The 18,287-nt window shown below is 48.2% G+C and overlaps 3 protein-coding genes across 3 annotated transcripts; 1 reads left to right on the plus strand and 2 right to left on the minus strand.

Annotated features, from left to right (window-relative positions):
* LOC4330177 (uncharacterized) lies at positions 1 to 2,445 on the plus strand. The gene is made up of 2 exons (XM_026023098.2): positions 1 to 174; positions 1,261 to 2,445. Exons 1-2 carry the CDS (start codon positions 1 to 3, stop codon positions 2,098 to 2,100), a joined length of 1,014 nt encoding a protein of 337 aa, XP_025878883.1. The 3' UTR covers positions 2,101 to 2,445.
* Positions 2,446 to 8,044: 5,599 nt separating this feature from the next.
* LOC4330178 (blue copper protein) lies at positions 8,045 to 10,021 on the minus strand. Its single transcript, XM_015768111.3, has 2 exons — positions 9,704 to 10,021; positions 8,045 to 8,667 (listed from the first exon to the last, which is right to left on the minus strand). The coding sequence occupies exons 1-2, from the start codon at positions 9,873 to 9,875 to the stop codon at positions 8,231 to 8,233; spliced, it is 609 nt and encodes a 202-aa protein (XP_015623597.1). The 5' UTR covers positions 9,876 to 10,021; the 3' UTR covers positions 8,045 to 8,230.
* Positions 10,022 to 14,209: 4,188 nt separating this feature from the next.
* LOC4330180 (protein ECERIFERUM 26-like) lies at positions 14,210 to 17,910 on the minus strand. The gene is made up of 2 exons (XM_015772211.3): positions 17,346 to 17,910; positions 14,210 to 15,211 (listed from the first exon to the last, which is right to left on the minus strand). Exons 1-2 carry the CDS (start codon positions 17,823 to 17,825, stop codon positions 14,534 to 14,536), a joined length of 1,158 nt encoding a protein of 385 aa, XP_015627697.1. The 5' UTR covers positions 17,826 to 17,910; the 3' UTR covers positions 14,210 to 14,533.
* Between the last annotated feature and the right edge of the window lie 377 nt (positions 17,911 to 18,287).

Here is an 18,287-nt window from a genome sequence, read left to right on the forward strand (position 1 = left end):
ATGGTGGTGGCCGCCGCAAAGAGTTGCTTGTCCTTCTCGATGCACGGCATCACGTGCCCCGTCCAAGGTTTTCTTGGGGTCTTCCATCCCTGCCAGAGCCATCTTACATGGAACGCACATATGAACTCCTCCAAGTCGAGCGCTCCTATGCCGCCGTTAGCGATGGGGGAGCAGGTTCTTGTCCACTTGACCTTGCATTTTCCTCCCGTCAGGTTTACACATCCCACCCAGAGGAAACGCTTACGCTGCTTGTGTAGGACCTCCAATGACTCCTTGGGCACTTTTGGTGCGGTTAGGAAATACACCGGCTGCGAGAAGAGAACCGCTTTCACGAGTGTCGTTCTCCTAGCGATTCCGGCCTCTCCAGGCAGCCAAGCGCCTAGTGGACTTATCGAAGAGGGGCTGGAGGTCGGCCCTGCTCACCCGACTAACCGCCAGCGGTAGGCCGAGGTACTTCAGGGGAAAGGAAGCCCTTGTGTACATTGATACAAGAGCTTTTTTTTAAAAAAAAGTGGGAAAAAGTTTTGCCTCGTATATATTGATAGAAAAGAAGTTAACCAATGATTATAACTTTACAGGGCCTTTAAAGAAGGGTCTAAAAAGAAAAACGTCTTACGGGACCTCTCTTGAAACGGTGAGCTCTGCGAGGCTTCTTGCCCTGGCTGTTACCCATGTTATCGATTATTCCTTTATTTTTGCTAGGAGGGCCATCAGTAGTTTTTCAAAGTGCCAGAAGAGACTAGTATCAGTGTATCACCCGTGGCTTTAGTACGTTCGCCAGGTTATGTGGTATGTGAAGAAGATTGTACCACCATTCCTCCACCGAGACACAGTTGCCCCAGCTTTGGGGATTTAGCTGGAGAACGGTCCACCTTTGAATTTCAGCCCATACTCTCTGAGAGAACCTGCAATATGCTAGGAGATGCAAAGCCGTCTCTTGGATGTTGGCTGGCATAGCGGGCATAACCGTTGATTTACCCAACCTCGTTTCTGTAGTCTGTACGCTGTCAAAATCTATTTTGCGTACGTCCAATATGTGCCCTTCGGTATTCAGATACCGACGCGAATTTGCATATGAAGCGGAGATCGATCGAGTAGGTGTGGTGAGTGGTGGCATTTTGCGTTTGCACGGTTGCAGCCGTGGCGTGGCCGTGCGAGACGACGTATAGGTTTGAATTGTACGGCGACGTAGTTAGTGTCAGTGTGGCTAGTGGGTGAGTGAGGTGAGCCGGGCTGAGCTGGATGGTGGCGAGCTACTAGCTGCTCGCGCTTATCGCCAGCGCGCGCGATCGGGAGCGTGGTCACACCGCGCTATATATAACTGTGGCTCGCACACTCGCTTCCTCCCACTGCTCGAGTAGACGAGAGATCGACCTTCCCAGACACCGGCGAAATGGCGCTCCTCCCGCTGGTCCTCGCGCTCCTCGTCGCCTCCGCCGCCGCGCAGCAGCCACCGACGCAGTCGCCGCCGGCTCCCAACGCGCCGCCGTCCAATACCCCGCCGCCGACGCCCCCGTCACCGACCACGCCTCCCCCTGCACCGCCGGCGCCGACCACCCCTCCTCCGGCTCCCACCACGCCGCCTCCGGCACCGACCACGCCACCCCCGGCGCCCACCACCCCGCCGCCGTCTCCCCCGGCGACGCCCCCGCCCGCTCCCACCACGCCACCCCCGTCGCCGCCGTCGCAGCCTCCTCCGGCCCCCGCCACCCCGCCGCCGTCTCCCCCGGCGACGCCCCCGCCCGCTCCCGCCACCCCGCCCCCGTCCCCGCCCCTGGCGCCTCCTCCCGCCACGCCTCCTCCCCCGGCGACGCCTCCGCCGGCGCTGGCGCCCGCGCCCACCCCGTCCACCGCCCCGACGGTCGCCCCCACCACGGCGCCGACCGTCTCCCCGATCAGCCCCAAGACGCCCGCCCCCACCGCGGCCACACCCTCGCCGTCGCTCTCCCCCACCGCCACCCCGACGACCGACAACTCCGGCGCCACGACGACCGCGCGCGCGGCCGGCGTCGCCGCGCTCGTGGCATTGGCGGGCGCCATCTTGCTTTGAGCCTTCGAGTAGTGTCGCTGTTGCTTTCCTTCCTCCTGTACCACAGCTAGCTGTGCGCGGCGGCACGGCCACGCTTCAGCTCGCTTCTTTCTTTAATTTTTTTTCTTCTTCTTCTTTGTTTTTAAATTTTTTTCTTTCGTGTTTGTTATTTAAATTTTTACCGGTGGTATGATCGATCGATCGATTCTTGATGTACGATGCATTGGTTGTCAGTCCGCATTTCTTCTGGTGATCAGCGGGTGGTTGGTGATGATGGTTAGTGAAAGATCTCTTGGTGTCAGCTCGCTATGTACGTTAATTACTACTTTTTTTTGGTTCTATAGAGGGAAGATTTGTGTATATTTTTGGTGTATCATTTTCGGTGGCAGTTGAATAAAAAATCTCCATGCAGCTCATCTACTGCGCTCCATGCTCAATTACTAATTACTGTCATACTGTTCCATGCTCTCTTTTTTTACTCAGCATTTTAACTGTGTAATTATGGGGTACATGTCAAACTGTCCTGTGTGGCTGTGTGGAGAGGGATCAAGATGTCAGGGCGCATTTGAGACGACTGACGCGACCAGACCATCAACTATCCATGTGCAACTGTAAAAGAAAAGCACGGACGCTTTAGATCGCGCGTGAGATTTTCCCCTGCACGGCTGCACCTAAGCAGAAAAAAGAGGGAAAAGAAAGGGCCATGTGTTGCACTAGTACACAAAAAGCTGGCGGAAAGCGATTTTTTTTTCTTTCTTTGATGGAATGATTTGGAACATTTGTCTGATTTTTTTTAAAAGAGGGGACAGTGTTTAGTTGGGCCCTTCTCTTTTGATCAAATTGACACTTGAGAGGCCCATCGGCTGTCCAGTAGATCTAGGCTGCTGAATTTGTGGCTACCAACCGAATTAGTTTTTTTAAATTTTTTTTTCAATTTTCACATAGTAAAATCACACAAAACTCCTACGTTCCGAAGTGAACTGGTTCTGTAAAAATAGTCTTGCAAGTTGCAAGAGGCCTGCCTTTGGTGTGAAACTAGGAATGCATCAAGTAACATTGTTTTGTTTGTAAGCTTCTAATCGAACAAAGAGGCACATTTATTTTCAGAAAAGTTTAAACAAAGAAAATGCTACTTTTAATTTTATCCAGATTTTCCAAAATTTTAAAATGTTGCATTGATTTTTGCTTTAGTACTACAGCACTGCAGTACTCCAAAACTTGCCAAGTGACAGACTACGCAGATACGGTGGCACGCCATAATCAAGAGGCGGTAGAGTCATTGATCACCCATTGAATTGTACACCACCGAGTAGTTAAATTAGTACAAGCTCAATTCAAAAGCAGGGTTGTTCAGTTTTGTACCATTTGTACCACGATGTGCTTCTTTATATGGTTGTACCGCGGTGAGAGATCACTAGATCGATCAGGGATCTGCTCTGATCGATTCCAAAACAATCTTTTCGAATTGAAGCAGTACACAGCATTATTTCTATCGTGCATTACAGAACTCCACAGTCCACACACTGTAGTCCGTAGCTAATTTACAGAGAAAATCATGTGCGGTGTGATGACCTTGTTACTGTTAGAAAGTAGAAACCCCTCTCACCGAACACCAATCAAGCTCAGGAGGAGCCCCTGCTCGTACCAATCACGGAGTAAATTAAGCAGCGAGACCCATCCATGATCCACCGGCACGCATATACTACTGATGTAGTACTGCTTTTGCTGCCAATGATGCGTAGTACCAAATGCCTTCGGAAAAAAAAGGGCTCGAGGCCCTCGCGAGTCGCGACCCCGGATGCAGATCGGAGCAACACGCACGGTAGGTGGCGACTTGGCGATGGCGAGAGCTTGGAGGGGTCATCTCATCCCCCATCATCGCGAATGATTTGCGAAATGGAAATGAGAAGGGGGAGGAGAGACGATGGGTGATCGATGGACCCCGGCCGATCGTCTGGTGAAGCTCGCTAGGTGGTATTCTCCTTGTCCCAATATAAATTGTACCTAGGACTAGATATAATATCTAAATTCGTTGTAATATTATACTTTCTCCGTTTAAGATTAATGACGTTTTGACTTTGCTCAAAGTCAAACTACTTTAAGTTTGACTGATTTTGTAAACAAAATAGTAATATTTTTAACCCAAGACTAATATTATGAAAATTTATTCTATTAGATTTAATGAAACTATGCTGATGTTGTAAATATTACTTTTTTTCTATAAAAATAGTTAAATTTAAAGTAGTTTGATTTTGACCAAAATCAAGACGTGTTGTAACCTGAAATGGGAGTATATAAAATGTCACGTCTAATCATAGGTGAATTTATATTGGGACGGGGGAGTGTGAGCTAGTAGACCGCCACGCACCAACTCAGAAACGATGATTAAAGGCGAGGCACAGCGCTGTTGGGTACATCGATCAAGTACAGCGCCGTCCTCCGGCGGCCCAGGAGGCCGCGAGTGGAGACGATCGGAGCGACACGCCATGGGCGGCTTGTCGGAGCTGTCAAGAGTAGCTTTCACGCAAGGCATGCTAGTAAAGTAATTTGGATCGATCGATCACAGCTCATCATAATTTGGTTTTACAATCACTGATGACTTGGTGAGTAGTAATTTTATCACCGGCCAGGTGCTGAAGCGACAGATCGGCATGGGATTGAGATTATTCTTTCTCCAATCACAAGAAACCGATACACGCAGGCGCATATCCGCGTCAAATCTGTCAAATTTTTTTTCACCGCATGAAAAAGGCTCCACACTTGCGCGCCTCGTTTCACGGCCATGATTTTGCACATAAATAGGGAACAAGATGTGGTTACGAGGGCCATCCTCCGGATGAACATCCGGTAGACAGCATGTAATGCTGGCTGCGTGCGTGTGGGCCAAAATTAAAGCACGCAGAGGCGCAGAGCAGAGCGCGCGCCGGGAAAAAATGAGAATACCCACAACTGGGCTGGAACCTGCAAAGATCAATGTTCTTCTACTGCTAGGAGTATTAATTAATTTAGCTTGGTTTGATGAATGAATGCTGCTGAGTAACGCCTAGTCGAGTCGTTGGCTCGTTGCTCACCGGAGCAGAGACGGTAAAGTTTTGCCCGTGTGCTCGATCTCCAAACGAGACTACACAGATCTAATCTGTTGGCTGCAGCAACGGGGCCGGCATATAATTGTAGAAATCCGGGTTGCCAACCTTGGTTGAACACTGAATTCCAAGAGAGCGATAGTACTAGATGATGGATCGACCGGACAGAAACTGCAGGTGGCCAATTAAATTCACAGGTAAGTGCCAGGTAAATAACTCCTAGCTAGAACACCGCCAACACGTGAGTGAGTTATACCCATCATGTGAAGTCTGGGTTCGTAGCATACAGCGTATACGTACTACACTACCATGAATACTTTGCTGTCTGTACGTTATGACTTTATGAGATCGACGGGCATACTGGGTATTCATGTACGGTGCATGCGATCCAAGAAAACTGATCAAAACTAGTACCTACACAGTGCTCATGGCGCAGCTAAATGCTAACGAACTCATACAACGTTCTTGGGGAGTCTGGACTCTAGTTAAGGTTGTGTTCTATACAATTACTGTATTTTCTGAACTTATACTACTCCCTCCGTCCCATAATATAGTAATCTAAAACCGGACGAGACACTTCATAGTACAACGAATCTGGACATGAAGATTCGTTGTACTATAAAGTGTCTCGTCTGGTCCTAGGTTGCTATATTATAGGATGGGGGAGTATCTTATTTTTCACGCACACGTTTTTCAAATTATAAGAATGTTTTTTTTCTTTAAAAAATAAATATATGGTTGCTTTAAAATTATATTATTCCTTTTCAAGATTCCTTAATAGCACTTAATTAATTCTATTTAATGTGTTAGGAGGAAATGATTCTTAACCCCACAAACGAACACATCTCTTAAGGTCAAAATGCTCATATCGGGACTATTGCTGTAAACGAATCCCTGTCCTCTGTCTTGTATCGCTGATTCGCTGATGTGGGCAGCCCTAATACGCGATTGATCGAGCGCGGCCGCCAGCGCGTGGTCGATCCGCCTCAGTGCGCGCGGCTGGGACCGCTTTTTTAGCCTTTTCGGCTGATGCGGGTTCTCCATGTTTCTCGCATTACAACATTGGACGGGCCAAAAATTGGCGTTGGCTATGTGGGCTACCAGCCTATGAATAAGTTCATTTGAGGTTACTTAACTTGACGACGAGTTCTATTTTTGTCCCTTAAACACAATAGCAGATATGATAGGTCCCTTAACTATCAAAACTAGTTCAGATGAGATCCTTCGGTGGTTTAGATGGAGGTTTTGGGGGCTTATGTGGCTGGTTTGACTTGGTCCTCGTCCTACGTAGCGTGATGTGGCACTGAAAGCAAAATTTAAAAATTTAAAAGATTTTTTAAAAATGTGAGGCCCATATACCAGTCGGAAAAAACAATGGGACCGACTTGTCACTCCTCTCTATCTCCACAGTGAGTCAGCACCTCCTCTCTCCCTCATGTCAGTGCGGGCAGACAGCGGGGCCAGGGGCAGCGCTCCATAACCTCCTTTGCGCGATGTTGCGACCGTTGGCAGGGCCAAGAGTGACGCCATCCTCTTCAGCCTCCTACCTCAATGACCTTGGCGGCGGCGGCCACCGTCGCGTTCGAGCGGGATGGCCAGCGAGGAGGGGGCCGCGGCTGTCTGTATCTACGAGTGGTGGTTGCGGTGGAAGTCGCCGATGAGGACACGACGACAAAGACTTGAGATGGAAGAAAGCGATGGTTGCTTGGCAGCGGTGGTGGCGTGCAAAGTTACGATCAACGGCAGGCAAAACACAACATCGATGCGTAGTTCATCCAGTCGTACAACACCGCCAAGCTACAGCTTCTTCTCGAGCAGCTCTTATTCCACCTGTAGCACCGCTTACAAGAGCAAGCAAGGGCGCCGCTGTCGGTGACGACGACCTTAGCCGCATCAAGGCCGTGGACGTCACCGTGCCAGGCGGCGTCGCGCTCACCGACGGATCCCTTCCTAGCGGCTGCGAGGACCGCGGCTACGGAGGCGGCGGAGGAGGTGACCGTGCGTGCTACAAGTGCGGCAAGGAGGCCCACATGGCCAAGGACTGCTCCCAGGGCAGCGACAACGGCGCGGGAGGAGTACAACGGACGATGGCCTCACCCAACACGGCCTCGACGGCAGCAGCGTCAACGGCAGGGTCACCTCCTCCACTCTATTCGGGTCAACGAACCTCGACTCTGCGTCGCCTGCGGCGTCAGCGTTGTTATAGTTGTCCTCCGCTGCCTTGCCCTACGCATGTGCCAGCTTGCTCCGGCAGTCGTCCGTCATGCTTCGCGGGCCGGCCGCTTCGCCCCGCCTCGGTCGTCACCTGCTCCGGCCGCCCTACGGCGTCTAGGTGAGAGAGAGAGAGGATAGAGAGAATAAGGATGACATGTGGGGCCAAATGGCCCCACCATTTTTATTATTTTGTGTGTGACTAACATGTGGGCCCCACGGGTTTTATTATATTTCCAGATAAAATTGTCACTTAAGCGCCACGTGGGACGAAGACCTAGTCAAAAGGATCCACGGAGGCGCCACATTAGCCAAAACCGCCATCTAAACCACTAAGGTATCTCATATGAATCGGTTTTAATAGTTGAGGTGGTATTGCGGTTAAGGGATGAAAATCGAACTTGCTGTCAAAGTTAAGGAACCTAATATGAACTTATTCCACCAGCCTACCACATGGTTGCAGAAACGGGCTTGGAATCAGACCATCTCGTTCACACGCCCATGGGCCAAAAATCCACCAGTCCTTCCTCACGCGTCGGGCCACGAAGCCCACGATCTACGCATTCACCCGCCCAACGGATGATGGCTATGCGATCGTGCGTGCGATTCGATGCTATGCACGTAGACAAGTACGTGCGGTGCACCGATATTCGTATCACCGTATGCCGTATGCGCACTCGTTGATAAGCAGCACTCGCACGGGGTCAGGGTCACCATCAAATAGTGCTAATATTACGGAGTATTTTTGCAAAGGGAGTAATCAAAGTTCCAATACGAAATCGCGGTCGTAGTAGTACAATACAAAGACGAGTTCACGGAGCGCGTAAACTAATAAGGAAAAATTAAACGTCGCGGAGAAATAATAGCCGAACTGGATGAAGATGAGCAGCACTGCCTCTTGCCTAGCCTAGCCCATCATGGCGAGGCCGACGGCCCCGACCAGCAGGCCCATCACCGAACGGGCCTCGCTGCCGCTGGCCCCGCCGGTGCTGCCCGTCGACTTCGTCGTCGTCGTCGTCGGCGTCGTGGTCGCGTCCGGCGTCGACGAGGGCGTGTCCATGCCGGGGTCCGATGACGGCGTGGCGGGCGTCGCGGTGGACGGCGGGGACGACGACGCCGTCGGGGTGGGGGTGGTGGCGGCCGCCGCGGAGACCGTGACGGCGAGCTTCATGCCGCCGGAGCAGTGGCCGCTGGTGCCGCAGATGAAGTAGCGGGTGCCGGGCTTGGTGAGCGCGATCTTGGTGTTCTGGTCGCTGTAGGACTGGATCGAGTTGCTGGCGGAGCACGCGCTGTAGTCAGCCGAGCTCACCTCCGCCACCGTGTGCATCATGCTGTACTGGAACACTGCACATAGCCACACACCACGGCAAAACGTGCGTGTCAGTGTCACGTTTAGTTTGGGCACAGAGAGGACCAGCTTGCACTGGTCATCTATCAAGCGTCAATTTATAGGTAACCAGAAATGGGTGGAGTTATGTTCCCACGTACAGTACCCCTCTTCTGTCATAGTACACATTTAACGCTTTTAAACTTTTGTGCATTAAGTTTACGATGCTATGATAGTACTGCCCTATTCTTAGAATATATCATAAAATGTAGTTATTTTTTCACCTACTCATTTCAACCAATCGCAATCATTTTTTTCACATATTTTCTCTCATCGACCAATCACACACTTCCTCCAATTAATTTCACCTGCTATCCTAACACATGTGCTAAACTTAAAAATGCTTATATTTTGTAACGGAGGATACAGTAGTACTACTTTTCAAAGTAAATTTATCTACCAATTTTCTCTTAAAAAAACTTAAACATATCAGAAGTACTCTATTATCGTAAAGTTTCAAAAGTTTAATTAAATTTTGTAATAAACATAGAATATTGCCAGGCTGGCAGTTTTTGCCTCGCAAGCCGATAGTGATACACTACTACACAGTACTACCGCTACTATAGCTCTGGACAAACCAAATTTGTGGTCCAGAGCAACATGAAGGGCTGGTTTGGTTTGTGATCTAAATTGGCCTTACCAATTTTTATCGATGCCAAATTTTAGCAAGTTTTGTCATGGCTAATTTTGACAAGGCAAAGTTGTGTTTGGATTGAAACCAAAATAGCCTATGTTAACTATTGAAATGACATATTTTCTTAGGCATGTCAAAATTTGACTTCAAACCAAATAGACACTGAACACTGTTGAAATTATCAAATATTGGTAAGGCCAATTTAGGCCTCAAACGAAACCGTCCCGTAACATCGATCGTCTAGCATTGTTGGTAGACGGCACGTCGATCATTAACAACAACTGTTTCGTACTACTTGATACTGAAAGTATTGTTGGTTAGTAGTATTAAGCTTATCTAGAGTAGTAATGTAACTTTACCGAGCGAGTCACCAACGCTGAAGGTTTTGCTCTTCGCCCAGGTATCGTAGTCCACGCCACTGCTCCAGCCGGATGTGTCGCCGACGGTGTAGTCCACGGCGAAAGCCGGCGCAACGGCGGCGAGGAGTAGCACCACCAGACCTGCAGCTGCAAGTCCATGTACTCCAGCCATGATGGCAGAGTTAATTAGCAAACGCGAACTGATTAGAGCCGTACTAGTACTGGTGGCTTCACTGAATTAGTGAGATGACTGCAGGTCCACTGCGGGTTATATAGTGTTGGTAAAGAGATGCAGGTGGTAGTACTAACTAAAGCGAACTGAAATGCTGATTAGTTTTTGGGTGCAGTTGGGTTTAGTTGTGCTTGGCACCAACTCTCTCCTCTTTTGCTGCTCCCCTGATTGCCTGAGCTCTGTCCGTACGTATTCGGCGCCAGTGGCACAGTTTAGCTGTTGTATTTGTATATAGAAAATACTCTCGTTAAATTAGTACAGATTCACTAGTATTGCTCATATACGTGTACTGATAATTAGCTGTCTGCTGTCACACACAATTTAAACAACAGCAACTGCGATTTCTGAATATAGTGACCTAACAACAACTGCAGATCAACTGAGAATATCTTCTATTTTGCTCCCTTCTTCCGTCAAGGAACTACTCCACTTTTTAGTTGACAGAACAGATGGTACGCCGCGGAATCATGGGTCATCAGAAATACGATTATCATCAGTCTTCACCATATATCGCTCGTGATTTCCGTTGCAACGCAGAAAAAAAAAAGATTACAAATTAAAGCAGAAATATATATTGTTATAAGTGATGTAAAGAGAAGTTTTTTTTTAGCAAAATAGCATAAAGAGTCAAGAAAGGTGCAACGAAAAGATGTTGATGGCAGATGTTGGTTGAACCGTTGAACAAACCTGTTAATTTAATTAGTGAATGTACACTGACGGACTGACCTGGCTTAATTTGATTAATCAAACCATTGATTGATTGATTAGCTTTTCCATTGTCGGCAGTTAATTGATTGACTATATGCATACATAGGGCAATAATTGCCCTATATGTAGTTCCGGAGTTACTTCGTACTCCCTCCGTTTCAAAATAAGTTTTTCACTATTCATGTTCAACGTTTAACCGTTCATCTTATTTGAAAATTTTTTATAATTAGTATTTTTTGTTACTATTAGATGATAAAACATGAATAGTACTTTATGTGTAACTAAATATTTTTAAATTTTTCATAATTTTTTTAAATAAGACGGACGGTCAAACGTTGGGCACGAATATACATGGCTGCACTTATTTTGGGATGGAGGTAGTACTGTACCATTTCTTTGTGGAGGGTGATCATGCATGGTACTGCTAGCCGCTAGGTGACCATGGGTCATCAGAAATCATCAAACTTAACGATTATCAGCAGATAATTTGATTAATCGAACAATTGCTTGATCATATGCATGATACGTCTAGGCATCCTTCAGATTATAGAATGGAGGAAACTTTTTAACATTTTAAAGGAGAAGAATTAATTCATGCGAAAATTCTACGTACAAAATTCCCATGTTTCAAATGAGTCGTAAAAATGTTTCGTTTCACTGCTAACGTCTCGCCAGTCCTTGGATGATCCGCTCTCTGTGCTTTCCCTCTGTTTGACCTTTGACCGGATAAGTGTTGTGTTCTACCTCCGTCCCAAAATGTTTGACGCCGTTGATATTTTTAAAAATGTTTGACCGTTCGTCTTATTAAAAAAATTTAAGTAATTGTTAATTCTTTTTCTATCATTTAATTTATTGTTAAATATACTTTTATGTATACATATAGTTTTACACATATCACAAAAGTTTTTGAATAAAATGAACGGTCAAATATATTTAAAATGAAGGAGGGAGTATTTGATTTACGGTTATAATGGGATCTTTTTGTGTTAGTATCAAGTTGATAACCGATATATTCCCAACAATACACCCTGCTTCTTCTCTCCTGGTCTCGCTTAATAAATTGGCCGGCCGGCGAACTTTTGTTGGCCCAGCGAAAACAACATTCAGGGTGTGTTTAGTTTACGTTAAAATTGGAAGTTTAATTAAAATTAGAACGATGTGATGGAAAAGTTGGAAGTTTATGTGTGTAGAAAAGTTTCGATGTGATAGAAAAATTTGAAGTTTAAAAAAAAAGTTAAAAACTAAACGACCAGGCCTCATTTACAAATCGAATTGCCGACAATTTCCTTGATCAATTTTGGAGTAATTAGGGGAAGCACTACTGGTGCACTATACCTACCAAAGTTCAAATCATAGTATCTACGGATATTACGCATATACAAGTAGACTTCTAACGGGATTTTGATGAGGTCAGTGATATGATGTTAGTTTTCGTGTCTTAGAGAGTGTGTTAAAATGATGTATTTGTGGGGGTGTGAGTATTGTGTTGTGTGTGTATACGTCTACCGTATAATCGGAAAAAAAAGTACAAATTAGTCTGTACTAACTAGCAGATTTTCATGAACAGTTGAATTCAACTCTGAGGACAAACAATTTTACAACCTTGGTTCATTATAAACTGAGTTTGATTTTTACAACTCGAGTGCATACACGCTCGATCAGTTTGTTTCTCTTCCCTTAAATACCAATTAAATGGTTACAGAAATTCTAAAATATCCAGCACCTTGTAAGTTTTCAATCCCAAATTATATGTACACAATTGTGCGGGTTGTTTAAAAAAATTATATGTACACAATAAGAAAGTAAATAGAAAAAAATAGGTATTTACTCCGTCCTAAAATATTACAACTTTTAACATTAATTTTTTTTCCAAAATTATAACATTTTCTTCACCTAAATTTTTTCATCCCCTTGTTTTTCTCAATTAATCAAAATATTTCTCTATTTAATTTCATCTGGTTTCTTAATGCTTGTATCCAATCTCAAAAGTTCTTACTTATATTGTTCTAATGTTTGTGAAGTGATGTACGGCGTTGTAAATTTGTAATATGTGTTATTACCACTACTAAAAAATGATTTTTTATGGTGTTACCTTATAATTTTCGCTAGCGGCTAACGCATATTCCGCCAGCAAAAACATAACGAGGGGTGGGGGGCTACGGACTGCCAGCGAAAACCGATTTTCGCTGGCGGCCACGCTAAGATGTCCGCTATAAAAAATAACTCTATTTTTAGAGGACGATCTCTTAAGGGTCCCACAGCAAAAAAAAAACATATTTTTATTGGCGGTAGGGTAAGAAGTCCGCTTACATAAATAATTCTATTTTTATTGGCGGGGCTCTTAATCTACCGCCAGCGAAAAAAAATCGGATTTTCGCTGGCCGTACTGAAGAGCATCACTCTTAAAAAAAAATCACGCGCTAAAATATCTCAGCCCATTAAAAATCACCACCCACCACACCTACCCATCCTTATCCCTCCTCCTCCCTCCCTCGTGGCCTCCTCTCTCCAGATCCACATCCTCTCCTCCTCCCAAGCTGTTCGGTGGCACGGCCGCGACGAAGGGAGGCGGACGTCGGGGGGCGCGACGATGGCGACTGCGACGGGATGGCGACGGGGGCCGCGGCGAAGGGAGGCGGTCGTCGTGGGGCGCGACGATGGCGACTGCGACGGGGGGCGCCGCCGCCTAGTCCCAGCTCCTCTCCCTCTCTCTCTCTCTCTCTCTCTCTCTCTCTCTCTCTCTCTCTCTCCATTCGGCCGGCGTCACAGGGCGGCGGGGGAGGGGGTGGCTCGGCGGCAGCGCTTTTCTCCCGGCGGATCTGGCGACGAGGAGGCGTGAGGGCTGCGGATCTGGCAGCGGTGACTCCATCCGCCGCCGCCTAGTCCCACCTCCTCTTCCTCTCTCAGAGTCCCCCCTCCCCTTCCCCCGCCGCCACCACCCCCTCTCCCTCTCTCAGATCTGGCGCGCGGGGAGCGATGGCAGTGGCGTCGTCGAGGCGGAGGCTGCGGCGGGGCTCGGTAGCGGCGGCGTCAAGGCGGATCCGGCGGTGGTGGTTCTCACCGGCCACTTCAAGGACGACGACGGCAACCTCCGCAGCTGGTTGGGTTCAGCAGCTGCTGTTCTTGCGATGAGGCAATGGGTGATGCTGGGAACATTTTTTTTTCTGCAGGATCGACAATATCGTTGGCCCTCTTAAGAACGCGCTTGCGAAAATTGGTTTTCGCAGGCGGTTTTATGACCGCTTGTGAAAAGCAATGATTTTCTCTGGCCTTTACTTATTGGCGGGCTGCTCAGCCGCCAGCACATACCACTTTTTGCCGCCGGCGTAAATTTTTTCGTAGTAGTGTACCTTTTCTTTTCTGAAAAAAACATTACATTATTTGAATGACTTGAAAAAGATGAGTGTACGTGCACGCACTTAGGTCGTAAAGAGATTGTCTCCATTTTAAACTCGGTCACTCGGAAGTATTTATGATGTTGGCTGTTTGTTGTTCATTCCATGAGTGCACTTTCAGGGAACGTGCAGTTTTTTTTTCTTCTGAACATTTCAAACTGTGCTATAGTCAAATACAAAGATTTTTTTTCCCGTTTTATTCATCCTTCAAGAGTACACAACAGATCATGCTCAGGATTTAAATAGGTTTACATTATCCCGCCAAGAAAAAAAAAGGAAGGTTTACATTACATTGGTTTTCGATCTTGACGAGTACAATCTCTGAAATTTCTCTCATTGCAACAGTCGTAGTCATACATAACAATAATGTGTACTCGCTCCATCCCATAAAAACCAATCTAATAGTTTCATCCAATACTAGATTGGTTTTTATGACATGAAGAAAATACTATGTTATTTTACGATTGTCATCAACATACACATCTGCTTCTTCTTCTACTTGGGGAGAGTGGCCATGACAAGCAACGACCCAGCGCCGTCGTCGGGCATCACGACGACGAGCCCTTCGTCTCCGCCACCGCCGGTCACGATGCTGCAGGAGACATGCACGGGCTTGCTGCCCCTGAGCACCAGCTCCTCCAGCCCCAGCTCGCTCCACTGCACCGCTTCCAGCGAGGCGCCGCCGGCGGCGGCGCCACCACCGGGCGACGCCGTGCACGTCTCGATGGTAGTCTTTCCGGCCAGGGAATCGTCCCCGCCGGCGGCGTCGACGACGACGACCGAGAGCCTCGACACCTTGTCCTTCTTGCCGAGCGCCTCGCTCGCCTTGTCGACGCAGGCCGCCGCGAGCGCGCGGTGATCACCGTGCCCGCCGTCCGCCGCCGCTGCCGCTGCAGTACCGGCCCTGAAGAGCACGGTCTCGGCGTCGCCGTCGCCGTCGCCGGCGAAGGAGTCGATCGGGACGGACCTGACGCGCTTGCGGGTGGTCTCCGGGCGCTGGAAGTAGGCGAGGTACTGCGCCATCGGGAGCGGGGTGGCCTTGCCCTGCGCCCTGATGCGGGCGTGCGTGCGCGCCCACGACAGGAGGAACCTCGCCAGCGTCAGCGGGTCGGCCAGCACCAGCGCGCAGCTCACGCCGACGGCGTACCCGCCGTCTCCCTGGAACCGTGTCAGCTGCGCACACATCAAAGCAGACGAACATGTACGCGCATCAAGATCAGAGCAGTGCACATACCAGTACCATACCACCTAAATGATCTCATGTACACATGGAGCTCGTACTGTGGCGTGCTGCTGCCGCCGCGTGCGCCCATGCCCCATGAAAAGGCATGGAGCTCGTGCTGTGGCGTGCTGCTGATCGAACGAACGGATGACACATGTTGTGCGGCACATTTAAGATCTTTTTAAAATTTATTATTGAACATTCTTCATTTTAGAATAAACCTTTCCTAAACATATTTTTCAAAATCAAAACCGTATGGCCACGCCAGCTGAACTAACATGTCATGCTTGGCTGACATGGTAAAACAATAACTACCACGTCAGGTTGACTGGTATTACATCATTATTTGAGCATGTTGATATGATTGTCGAAGTATTATCCTGCCACACCACTCTAGCTAGCATGTCAGTACAAATCGGTCACGCCTGCTATAGGTGATGTGGCAGTGTTATTTTACCAAGTTATGTGAGCTGGCGTGGCCTCACGTAGAAGGTTCAAATTTTGAAAAATTAGAATTTAAAAAAGGTTTAAAAAATCACATTTAACGTGGTCGGTTACGCGTCTCGGTCGTATTGGATACGTGCATTTATTCGCATGATCGGTGCGTACTTCACATACTTCGATCTAAAGTTACTCGATCCGTACATGTCAAACACCTGAGAGACTCCCTTGAAGGTTGCAAGTGTCTCGTGCAAACAGCCAGCGGGTCTATCTATCTGGAGGTGTACTCCACTACTAGTACTATCTTGCAACCGAATGCCTAACGGCGAAACTGACTACACCTTTCCAGCAAGCAGCATCAAAGCAGCAGGCCGGATGGGTGAGACGCATTCGAGTATCCAACCCCATAAACTCCATGGACGTACACGCATTTAACTAGGCACCGAAAATACAGTACGTACTAGTACGTAGCAATAGTGTTTAGACGGAGGGCTCAGACTAAGAATAGTGGATTTCCTGTCCCTAAACTTATAATATACGAGCTTTATAACAAAATGAACCCATATAATTAAAAATTGGTTGGATGGATGGATTAAGGATATATAAAAGATGGGTTAGACCCATATATTGAAAATTGGCTGGATTGGTGAATTGAGAAGATACTGAATCTTATGATAGTTACGCGCAGGGGCGGATCCAACGTGGGTGCAGGGGGATTGGACTCGAGTCCCCCCTACACCACAAGACCCATAGATGTCTCCGGAGCACCTCCTTCAATTTTTTCACCATGAATGATAAACTAAAGATCCTTAGATGGCTGGAGGTTGAATAAACTGTGTAATTGAGCCCCTCAAATTTTTGTTCCTAGATCCGCCCCTGGTTACGCGCATACAAAAGAGCACACGACCTTCAACGAAGGTTAAGAAGATAACATGGGAGATATGGAAGGAAAGATGACAGAATGATAACAACGGCGATTTATAAGTAGAAGAGATGAGCTACAGCAGAACACAACCTCGTACGAATCTTGCATTAACTACTTCGTAGGAAACCGCTCAATTCCTAACTGGAGCTTGGGAAATTCCTGTGTGCCAGTCGTGAGAAATTTTGGTGTGAAACTAATTCACATCATTGAAACTAGTTTTTTATTTCCTTCTTCCTATCGATCGGCAAAGGCCATCAGGTTTCGGACGACGACGAATGACGACCCAAAACTACTTTTTTCATGTGGCATCTAAGCTCGGATATGGATCGACGTCGGACGATATGGTTAACGCTTGATGGACAATTATAAGTCCTTATAAGTCATATCATTGTCATGCTAGTGACCAACAGATGGACAGATAGGCGTTTGATTATGATGGGCCCACCTGCCTGTGAGGCGACAAGTACGTCTACCACCATATCATGGATGGGCGCGACAACGACGACGAACAACATTAGATTCGATCGAACGAGTATTCCACAATTCGAAGTAGAAAAAGAACTCGAGAGATCGATCATGCCATCAGTGGGCTAGCTCTGTTTACCGCCACGCCACGGATCCCGATCGCATGATGGATGCATGATTAAGCTATTATATTCATGCTTGTTTGGATGATGCGATGGGTTGGTGGTTTTTGATGCATGCATATGCGCGCTCACCTGCATGAAGAACGGGGGGCACATGTCGGGGTCGTCGGCGTTCACGTCGGTCCACGGCGCCAGCGCGGCCTCCCGGCGCGCCAGGGCGCCCTTGCCGGCGAGGAACTCGTCGAGGGTCGCGTCCACCGTCGCCTGGAGGAGGCGCACGCCGGTGTCGTTCAGCTTCACCTCCCACGACCCGTCGGCGCGGCGGCGGAGCCGGCCGGCCATCTCCGGGTGGTCGGCCAGCGCCTCGCTCAGCGACTCCTTCACCCACACCCCGTCCTCCCACGCGCCCGGCGCCGCCCCGCCGGCGCCGCGGTAGTAGAGCACCGCGCGGACGCGGCGCTGCAGCGCGGGCGCCGGGAGCGGCGGCGCCGCCACGGCGACGAGGCGCGTCCTCCCGGGCTCCACGACGCGCGTCGGCACCGCCGTCTGCACGGCCTCGATGTGGACGACGTGCGCCGCGGCCGCTGCCGCTGCCGGCGTGGTGGCGGCCATCTTTGCTGATGTTCAAGAGATCGACCCACTTCTACGCGAACGCAACACAACTACAACACGAGCAAGAGGACTTTTGCACAGCCGCAGCGGTTGGCTGGCACCCCGCGCCCCTACTTATAGTTGTATTCGCGCGCTTGTATGGTTGTATTCGCCGCAGCGGTGCATGTATGTAATTATTGTACACTGTTAATTGTTGTTTTTATACTTTTGTGGAACTTGTGGTGGTGGACCGAATGAAACTGTTGTGACTGACGAATTATTCATCATTTTTCGAATGGACATCCAACCGGCTATAAGGTGGGCTGGGACTTGTTAAAATTGGGGCTGTTTGGTTGGATACTAAAATTTTGTCAGAACCCAACTTGATAAAAGTATGTAACACACAAAAAGTGTGATCAAGTGTGGTAAGATGCGGCTAAAAAATAAACTTATGACATGTGGGCTAGTGGATTAATAAAGTGT

Source organism: Oryza sativa, chromosome 2, assembly GCF_034140825.1.
Source record: "Oryza sativa Japonica Group chromosome 2, ASM3414082v1".
NCBI lineage: Eukaryota > Viridiplantae > Streptophyta > Magnoliopsida > Poales > Poaceae > Oryza > Oryza sativa.